The sequence below is a fragment of the Poecilia reticulata genome, linkage group LG5 (assembly GCF_000633615.1).
Source record: "Poecilia reticulata strain Guanapo linkage group LG5, Guppy_female_1.0+MT, whole genome shotgun sequence".
In the NCBI taxonomy this organism is placed as follows: Eukaryota; Metazoa; Chordata; class Actinopteri; order Cyprinodontiformes; family Poeciliidae; genus Poecilia; species Poecilia reticulata.
Window position 1 is genome coordinate 14,059,234 of NC_024335.1, and position 10,262 is coordinate 14,069,495.

At 37.1% G+C, this 10,262-nt stretch overlaps 2 protein-coding genes across 5 annotated transcripts in view; one reads left to right on the plus strand and one right to left on the minus strand.

Moving 5' to 3' along the window:
* The window catches only part of lg5h6orf89 (linkage group 5 C6orf89 homolog), a 9,465-nt gene extending 3,005 nt beyond the window's left edge, over nt 1–6,460 (plus strand). For 2 of the 4 annotated variants that reach the window (XM_008409161.2, XM_017304574.1), the window contains exons 2-8: nt 2,592–2,855; nt 2,954–3,119; nt 3,377–3,525; nt 3,929–4,080; nt 4,922–5,057; nt 5,390–5,513; nt 5,690–6,460. In XM_008409161.2, the coding sequence (XP_008407383.1) occupies nt 2,667–2,855; nt 2,954–3,119; nt 3,377–3,525; nt 3,929–4,080; nt 4,922–5,057; nt 5,390–5,513; nt 5,690–5,772 (999 nt within the window). In that variant the 5' untranslated portion in view covers nt 2,592–2,666 and the 3' untranslated portion in view covers nt 5,773–6,460. Of the gene's footprint in view, nt 1–612; nt 770–929; nt 955–2,591; nt 2,856–2,953; nt 3,120–3,376; nt 3,526–3,928; nt 4,081–4,921; nt 5,058–5,389; nt 5,514–5,689 lie in introns of those variants that run through there. The other 2 variants (XM_008409160.2, XM_017304575.1) reach the window with 2 other exon arrangements.
* A 1,729-nt stretch (nt 6,461–8,189) lies between these two features.
* Nucleotides 8,190–10,262, minus strand: part of dram2b (DNA-damage regulated autophagy modulator 2b) — a gene marked incomplete at its 5' end in the record, with an annotated part of 4,189 nt that continues 2,116 nt past the window's right edge. Inside the window, 2 exons of the mRNA XM_017304636.1 lie at nt 8,190–9,051; nt 9,947–10,073. Of these exons, the coding sequence (XP_017160125.1) occupies nt 8,932–9,051; nt 9,947–10,073 (247 nt within the window). The remainder of the gene's footprint in view (nt 9,052–9,946; nt 10,074–10,262) is intronic.

Below are 10,262 nucleotides of genomic sequence, written 5' to 3' on the forward strand. Positions count from 1 at the left end.
CAGCAGCAGGGGAGTTCAAAACGCTTTATATCATAAAACCAAAAACTGTTGTCTAATGGCAGGTTGGCTGATGGACCTGCCAATAGACAATTTAGACTGCCTAGACAATCTGCATGTATGCAGATTGAGATAAAGACAAAATATCAATCTTTAAAGTTTTGTGCAAACAGTAACACACGATATTTTTGGCACTTAATTTTTTTTTTAAATAAATGCTTTTTATTTTTATATTTGTAATTCTGTATTACTCCATGACTAGTTATCCCTTCTTTCAAATTCAAAAAATACTTTATTGATCTTAAAAGGGAAATTCAATTTACAAAAAGCTTGGGTCTTTTTTATATCTTTTTTTATCTGCTTTTTTATCTCTTCTAAGGTTTTTGGCATGTCAAAGATGTACCATAGCTATTCCTTTGGAGGTTTCTTTGGAGTTTTACATCAAATCCTCACGTTGGTACTGAGCCCTGCTTTGATAACTGGTTTAAAGTACCAAAGCACACCTATTTATTTTAAAATTTTACACAATCAACACAGATCCATAAAACATGAATTGTGTATTAAGCTATCCGTATTCAATGTAAGATATACTCTGAACTGCTGTGCCGGAAGTTACAAAACGGAAGCGAACTTCACTGTCATGCAGAATGCAGCCATGTCTAAAGGTCTAACTGACGACCTGTAGTTTATTTTACTTAAAAATATAAATATTTATGGCAACGGTATAAGAAATGGGAATGTTTTTTACTACGACGGTGGATTTCACCTTAAGGTGAGGATTTTATTTTCTGGAAATTGTGTCTGTTGAAGTGAGAATCTGATGTTGCTATCAGAGAAGCTAACCTGTCAGATTATTTCGGCTACAGATTTCTGTTTCTATGGTTTTGAATTATTTAATCACACAACAAGCCCTTTTTAAATTTTATCTGTGAGCACTGTGCCATCGTGTTTGTACCGGTTTGTATATTTGTTATATAAATATTGTTGACAGGTTCYTGTGTTACTAAATGAGAAGATAAAGCTGTTGTGCTCGAAAACGCTGCTTATCTTGATATCTCTTCAGACYGTTTTCGCTTTCTTGCGCCACAATGGGAATATGGCGCAAAGTATCACCGGTTTTAAACAGCCCCCTGAGTCATTTTATTTCTTCTGTGGGTTTTGCATGTTTTATTTACAATAACACGTCGACATAGGGTCGGAGGATATTCTTGTGTGAGAGTGTGTTGGTCATGCTTCTAATTCCTAGAGGTCTAAAATCTCTGCTGAAAAACCAAAYGCATTAATTTAACCATTCTCACCACAGATTAAGCTGACAACATAACATCTTAATCAAGTCCCCTCGTAAAAATACTTTTACAATGCTTTGTTGTGTACAGTTTGATGCATGCTGGTTGCTTCACATGCAGCTAATGTTTTTTGTCAGCTTGTCAGCATTTCATTCAACTACCCTACCAAATACCCTACTTTTAACAAAGCATTTGAAACTCAAGAGATAAAACTTGTTTGTGAATGAGGAGTAGATGGGGTACAGGTAGATGTTGAAAGTCCATAACGTGTGCAAAACAACAGTCTGTGAGTGTTTTCATTATGTGTGCCAACATTATGGACCAGGCAATGTCCAGATAGATGCAGTATTAGGTAAGCATGATCAGCTCAGATTTGTAGGTCAAAAGTTCAGAGCCAAGCTTTTGTTTTTTATATTTGATTTAAATTTTCTTTCCTTTACCTCTATYGTGATTTTATGGCATTTTGTACGCTTGTGTGGTTTTAATAATTYTACTTTGGATTTTTATTGTTTGTTACTCTGATTTTCTATGTATGAGTTTTTACACAGTGTTTGAGAAAAAATAATTCTCACAGCCTACCATGGTGGTGGCAGTGTGGTGATGTGGGCCTTCTTTGCTTATTCAATACCTGAATTGAAGTCTGAGTGTCTATCAGTCAAGGCCACAGCTGAATAACTTGCAAAARCGTTTTAGAGGGACATGGTCATTGCTAAACTTCAGTCTGATTTATATCTCGTGACATTACCTTTAGCATGGCGTTCATGCTTGAAAACCCTCAAGTGTGGCTAAATAAAAATGCTGTAAGTCTAACTTATGTTGGTGAAGCCGGGAATTAATGAATAGGATAGTTCCAAACATCTTAATGATTCCCCAGACTTTTGGGAAAGTTTTCTGTGTCCTGGCAGAAGTGGAAATATTTGAAGTCTTATTATATCTAATTAATGCGACATTTCAGAAAGGAAAAAAAAACAAGATACCAGTTGTCAGACTAGTGGGGAGATGGTCTAAAGTAGGGTGACTTTAAAAATAAAACCTTAACCCTTAGTCAAAGTCCTGACTTCAATTTGCTTGAGGCCGTCAGCAGACCTGCAAAGAATCAGACAGGTTATAAGGTTTCCTCTGTCTGATGTTAMAATTTGTTTGATTTATTGTCTGAAATGTTAGATTGAAAAAAAAAATAGAAATTAGTATTGATAATACAAAATAATAATAATAATAACCACTGACATAGGGGGATTACAAGCCAATAGAGACCAACTATAATGTATAATTTAGAGACAGTGGTCACAACCTTTGGTTTCTTAACAGGTGAGGTGACGCCATGATCCTGGTTCTCTGCACCAGCTGAAGACTGACGTGTTTGACAACAAAACTGCTGTCACTATGGGGACAACAACAAGCGAGCCATGTATCTACGACAAACTCTCTGAGAGCATCGACATTCTCCGCCAGTCGGGTTACCGCTATGGCATGTCAGAGAGAGAAATTGAGAGATTCATCAAGCAGGTCCTGGARACCAATGAGCCAAGAAGAGAGCCGCCACAATTCCCCATTCTAAGAGCCACCATTAAGGTGAAAAACCTGTGAAGAACATRGCATTCTTGTCATGTCTAACTGTACGGTAGAATGAATGGTTTCTCAGTGTTTTAATGTCTTTTGTTTTTGTGCAGTTTCTTGTGGCTGTGGGCTTCCTGTTGGTGGTGGTGCTGGCCTTCACCTACCCACAGAGCTCCCCCCAGTTGGGACTGGTAAATCTGGGCTGTTGCAACCGGTCGTCCCCCCTSAGCCATATCCGCCTGCTCTCCCTTCCCATTGCCAAGAAGTACAACCTGCAAGGTGGGAAGCTTTGTAGCTCTTACAAAATGCAAACTTCCAGAAGGCTTGTAACAAGCTGATCTTAATTTGGGATAGATAGCTTCTGTATCTTGGTGCACAATTTTATAAATTTAGGAGGCCTTCTGTTAGATCGTGTGTAATCCAGTTTGAGGGATCAACTGGAGCCGTAAATATTCATTCCTAAAGTGACTTAGAGGTCCGGAAGGTTTTTAACGTCACAAACTTTGATTTTCATCTTGTGTTTGTGTGTGTGGCAGGTTTTCATGAGTGGTGGAGTGCTGGTTCTCTCCGGCAGAGTCTGGTTAACTGTTCAGGATGCGCAGAAATCTCCTCAGTACTGGAAGTCCCAGAAAGCCTCAGGGGAACTGTGACTCTGCGACGGGGACCTCAGCTGGTCCTGCTGAAGGTCAGAGCTCCATTTGATCAAGAGTAGCCATCTGATGAGTCGCCCATTGTTGCTTTTGGATATTTGGTGCTATTAGAGCCTACTTTAAATTTGTTTGGAAGTATTCTTTCCCAGTTTTCTGAATAAAAGGATAAACAAGGGTCTGCTGAATTTAATGTAAACACGACACTGGCACTATGTCCTCACAACCTGTGGTGATTACAATTTGACACAAACTGACACATTTGAATTGTGTTTTCAAGAGTAGAAAGAATCAGATTTTTTTTTTAAACTCATTTTCAAAAATGCACATTGATCACATATAAATTAAATAAAAACTGCAGCAATAATACACATTCTCATTAGACTTTTTTTTGTAAATTCATAGTTTTTTTTTTTTATTCACCAACACTGTCGTCTGCAGGGCGGGGAGTCTCTCAGCATCCAGCGGCAGCAGCTGGAGGCGCTCTACTTAGCCCATTCAGGCTCCATGTCAATTCTGCTGGAGGAAGACAGTGGTCTCCATAGCGACAACCTCGGCCTCCCTCAGGGACCTGCCAACTTCACCCTGCTCTGGTGTGAATCTGTGCCATTTTAGCACGTGGATATGCTGTGATTAAATTGTTTCATTGTCTTGCTGAAAGGTGAAGCTCAGTACCAGTCTGATGATTGAACCTCTAATGGGTTCAWGAATTGTGTGATGTTTGACTCCATCCATCTTCCCATTAACTCTAAAGAGTTTTCTTGTTCCTGCTGAAGAAAGGCCTCTCCTAAAGAAGCATGACTCTGCCCCCATCATGTACAAAACTGGAATAGTGTGGTCAGTTTTAGCTTTCTACCAGATATTGCATCTTGCATGTTAGTCAGAAGGTCTTATTTTGGTCTCATCTGACCAGAGCACCTTCTTCCAAATGGTAATTTAGAGTTCATTTGTTTCAAAAATGCCTTTCTTCTTGCTTTCCCTCCATAAATGCCTGATTTATGAAGTAGGCAGCTAATAGTTTTCATATCGACAGATTTTTCACCTCAGCTATAGATCTTTGCAGCTCCTCTATAGTTACTGTCAGGACCTCKGCTGCATCTCTGATTAGCATTTTCCTYGCTAGGTTTATCAGTCTGTGTGAACAGCTATGCGTTTGTACGTTTGCAGATGTGTCACGGCTTTTCTTAAAGTTGAAAGCTTGATGTCGCTAATAGTTTTAAATTTGACGTTCCTTTATTTAACTTTGTAAAGTATAAATACATCACTATTAAATATGGAACTTATTTATGTGTGATTTAATTTTAAAAACTACATATAATTAATTCATGATTGTCAGGAATATGTCCTGACTGCCAGGACATATTCTAGAGAATATTGGAAAAATATGCATCAATATGCCATTTTTAATCAAATTGAATGTCTTTGTACTTACAGGAGGTTCAGTTCTGGAACCAGGGAAAAAGTGCTGAGATGGCTCTTCCCAAAGGCTGAGCTCTGCCCCCTGCTGGACAGCGCTGGGACCATCCTTCAGCGATGCCTGGTCATCCACAGCACAAACTCTCAGAGCAAGGCAAGTAATGCTTGGCCCAAAATCTGAGTGAAGTACTAAACAAGAGTTACAAATACTGACGGGAAAATATTAGGGTAAAAAAATACCACACAAAATATCTGATATTTTGATCTAAGAAGTAAAGATTAATAAATTTTTTAAAAGTAATAGAAACATTTCTCTTAAATTTTTAGAATTTATTTTTAACTTTTCCACAATTTTAACTTTTTAGAATAAAATGCATTGTTCACTTAAACTACTAAGAGCATCAACGAAATGGTAACAGATGCAGAAATGATGCATGCTTTGGACTCTCCGTGAGACGTCATTGTTATCTGTTGCTGGTGTTTCAGGGCGTCAGGGTGCTGGGTTGGCTGGTGGTGGGGGAGGGGCTACCAACAGTACGAGTTGTGCCTGTTCAGCGATGCCAGAAACACTGCAGCTCCTTCAACCTTTGGCTGTCACCTGGAGACATGGGTAACTGCTGCTGCAGACACACACTTAAACTCCTTTAGCCAACAATAAAAATGTTTTGTGTTAAAAGATTAAATTAGATTTGAAAGCTCTTTTTTTGGATCAGCCCCTTTTTATTTGTTATAGATTTCTTCTCATTCTGACCCAATCTCCGTCTTGATTGTTTTCTTCTTCTGCAGTGTATGCGGACCCCCGGTACTGGCAGATGGAGCTGTTCCCCGGACGTGGACAAAACATCATTTGTGACGGCACGACCTTTTAGCCTTCAGGTGGGCAGAGTTCAGGACTTGGATGCGACACATAAAGCACCTTTGAATGTTTGGAACTTGTTGGCCTCTGTGTGCCCATCATCTGCCCATTGTTGCCTTATAACACCCACAATATTTTGTTTATAGCACCTTTTTGGTCTGATATGCCTCTGAGAACTGAARCCAACTGCACACAAGGAGATCAGGTGGGGGGTTGAAAAAATAACCTCCTGCAAGATTTTCTTAAGAGTGAAGGTCAGAGGAATAAAGAGACTTATTTTTTAGCTGAACTGTTGAAAATTAATCTGTGCTTGTGCCACAACTTCTAGCTGATTTCTAGCAAGTAAGAAAAAAAAATCTCTAAAATTAATGGATGTGTCACTGATTAAAAAGGTAATAACACTGGTCCCAGACCCGGGAATCACTGCCACCATCTGCATCCTGTTCAGTGACTTGAAACTATTTTTGTTGCATTCAGATCCACATCAGTGGAAGAATAAAATTAAGTGAAATTAAGAATGAGTACATGAGGGTTTTTTTTATGTGCCACCACTGGGGAAATRTTTTTTTAACGTGCAGACTGACCATTATTATGCAGACACTAAAATCAGACAAGCCTATCTTGTGATAATTACATCTAGAATTAATTTAGGTGATTAATTTGGTCCTAATCATTTGCAATATTGTGTAAAATAAWATGCTTTAAACAGTCCTGCCAGTCAAGCTCCGACAACCTATTTTYCTAATTGTGATGCGGTTTTTGCCTGAATAAAAATGTAATCATCTTTCTGTTCCATACTTTTCTTCAGATACAACCCTCCATGAGCATAACCTGCTCACAAAATACATATGCATGTGTCCTAATTTATTTTCTATTCTTTTAGATTATTTTTTTCTTGCAGTCTACGCTTGCAGGTTACATGCAAATAACTGCAATTTTGCTGTTGCATTTTAGAATGTAAAATAGTTGTCTGCTTTATTTACATTGTGTAAATTTCGAACAAAACATTAAACAAAGAGGCAAGAAAAGTAATGTGCTGTTTAATCACAATTAAAAAAGGAACTTATATTTTGTGTGTAATTAAGACAAGAGCTTTAAATGTAAAATTAGCTTCAGTAAATATGGTAAAGAGCYCCACTGCTCTGGTTCTTACTTGAAGAGTAAACGGTAAGTTTATGAGTTTGTCTGGATGAGTTATTCTGGAGAGCACACATCTGATACTTTCTGTTCCCCTTTTGAATGGAGGCAGTTATGGCAACACGTTACACTAAGTTATCACACAGTTTTAAAGAGTGGAGCATTTTAACTCTGTGTTTTACAAAGCTGCTTCTCCAGATTCAGAGTGGTGATTGGATGTTGTCACTTTAAAAGAAATATACTGTAATATACACTGCTCAAAAAAAATAAAGGGAACACTTAAACAACACAATATAACTCCAAGTAAATCAAACTTCTGTGAAATCAAACTGTCCACTTAGGAAGCAACACTGATTGACAACGGGGACCCTCGTCGGGTCAATCAGTGTTGCTTCCTAAGTGGACAGTTTGATTTCACAGAAGTTTGATTTACTTGGAGTTATATTGTGTTGTTTAAGTGTTCCCTTTATTTTTTTGAGCAGTATATATTTGATTATTGCTGCTGAGTTTTGGGACAAGGTGTGAGTGGAGGATATATTTTTAAGTTTAAATCTGTCTGCCAAACAGAAGTTCTGCATTTTAAAACAGAAAATGATCACAGCTGAAACAAATATTTAAACTGCWTTAGAAATGTAATCGTTTTATGACAAAATAAAAACGGATGTTCAGTTTTCTTTTGTGTGGCATTATTTTAGTTCTGGAGTATGAACTTATTTTACTTGTTTCCATTGTGCGTTATCCCTTTATTTTACAGCATATTGCATTACTCTAAATAGTATGCATAAATGATTTGATGGTAGTGCAAATTAAAATGTTACATATACGTATGTGGCCAGCTGGATTCCAGTATATTTTACTTAAACACTGATTTTTGCATCATTTTTCTCATTAAACTCAGTTGTATTTAACCTGACAGCTAAATTTCCAGGTCAAGAGCTACAGGCCTAATCATGTTCGTASGGCATCAAAACTATCAATTTCAGCCAAAAAAGTGTAATATTTCGGATATCAAAGTTGTTCTAGTTTGCAGAGCAAATAGATAACTTATTTTCTTTAAAAAAAAATAAACCTCATGATTAATTTTGAAGTTACCTTCAACTTCAAAGCTGAAGTGATTTGCACTGTTATTTTAGCTTTGCAGCATAACCGGGTCAGACTGAGGTTAACTATGATGCATGGTACTTGTGCAAGCATGCATATACAGACTGTTGATTAAAATGTGTCTTTACCACAGATGCAAATAAATGTGATCAGTGCTAAATATATCATAAAAAGGAGTCCTATTCCACTAGCATTAGTTATTAATTCATTTATTCATGCTCACTGACAGCTGGTATGTAAATATTAGAATAACAACACCATTAGGCCATAAATTAATAAAGTCTGTGCTCAGATAAGAAAAAACAAACAAAAAAAAACACAATATAGACTATGAAGAATTTATATATATTGATTAAAAATGTAAGAAATCCAAGAATACTTTTTGATACAGTTTTGCCAGGCCAGTCATGRCTTACAACAGGGTCTAAGACAATATTTAATAACTGTAGTTAAATGACTTAACAGTTTAATACTATGTATTTAAAATGTAAGCCAAGTAATCAGTTAGGTAAGCAATGCTTTGCATCATGGTACAGATATGTTGATAATAGTGCAACTGAATAAATATCTGCATTATCGTCAGTTTAGTGAAGCACAAATAATAAAAACAACTTGCATGTTTGATTCCACAGGTTTTAGTTATCGTAACCATTTGGAGATCTCATACGAAAAACAATACAAAGACCTTATGGTTGTGAGCAGCTCAAACTTAAAGCAATCCTCTGCRGATTACAGCAGGTGAGACGAACCTTTGAGTCGGATCGCTTCAGAATCTCAGTATCTGACTATATACAGTGCAATAAGACAGAGAAGACGTCCTGGTGCCCTGACCCTTAAAAGTCTCTGCATATTCTTTATAAAAAGACAAACTTCAAATTTGCTAAGAACAAGCAAAGCAAATCTGAAGCAGACTCGGCTGCAGCTGCATTTTGTGTCACGTTGTTCCAGCCAGCAGAGGAGAAGTTTCAGACGGTCTGTTCTGACGAGAAGGTGGAACATTCCTGTCGTACAGATGGCTGCTCTGCAAAACCGCTACTGCTCGCAAGTTTATTTTCTAAAGGAAATGAAAAAGAAGAGATGGTCAGTTTGTGAAACGAGATTAAATGACGCATTTTATCGGTTTACAGCAGACAACTGTGCCCCCTTTGTCCCTGCTTGTCCCAGCGTGATATATAAAACATTCAACACAATGAGTTTTTTTCTTCTGCTCTCAGCTTTTTTATGAATCCACACTGCAAACGTTGAGTCGCATGTTAAAATGAGTTTTCACAATTATGCTTCATATTTTTTGATGTCTTATGACACATCAGGAGACAGGAACAAGTGTTGTGTGTCCACAAGCTTTTTTTTCATTTTTATTTATAAAACCAGGGGTTCACAGGAGTGTCATTCTCCCAACACCCAGCAGGAAGCAGAACAGTTCAGATTTTCATCAGGTTTAGTCCACAGATAAAATCTCTCCACAGATGGGCTACAATTACTAATGATTGAATTATCTGATTATTTGCTTTTATGAAAAAAAAAAAACATTTATGCTCTTTTTTAATACATATATATAAAAAGTACATCAAACAAATCTAATTAAAGATTAATATTGGTTCGTTATAAAGTACTATGCTTTGTTAAAATAAAACTAATTAGATTTTTATGTTTAAATTCTCTTCCTATGATCACATTAATTGAATATGTAATGTAATCAAGACAGGTGTGTCTGTGTTGAAAAGTGTATCTTATGGTTTTGCTTTTAGTTAACCAAGAACATCACTGCTGCTACCGGAAAAAATATATACTTTTGAATGCCTTCTGTTTTTTTTCCTGAATGTTGACAGAGAGTTTGAAAATATAGTTTAACAGCAGCTCTAAACTGGAGTTTCTGCAGCAGTCAGATGTAATTCTGTTGAAATAACTACACATATTCAGCACTGGTGTAAAACAGCAGGAACAACTACCTGAAAATCTCTGATGTAAGTGAGGAAGAAGCTGATGAAGGAAAAGGCCAGGAACCACTCAGACACCGTGCTGACCATATGCGGCACGTAGCCCTGGAAGACGACAACAAACATTATGCAACAAAATCTACATCATTTTGTGTTCCATTTTATTTGGTATGGAGACATTAAGCATTAGATTAGATTTAGTTTTAGCTCTGCTTTAAGCCATAGGTTTATTATCTGTTTGTGTTTGAACATTCGTCAGTCCCTCCAGTATTTCCTGATTGTTTTTGTGATTTTTGCAATCGTAATCACTGATTATGTGGTGCTACTT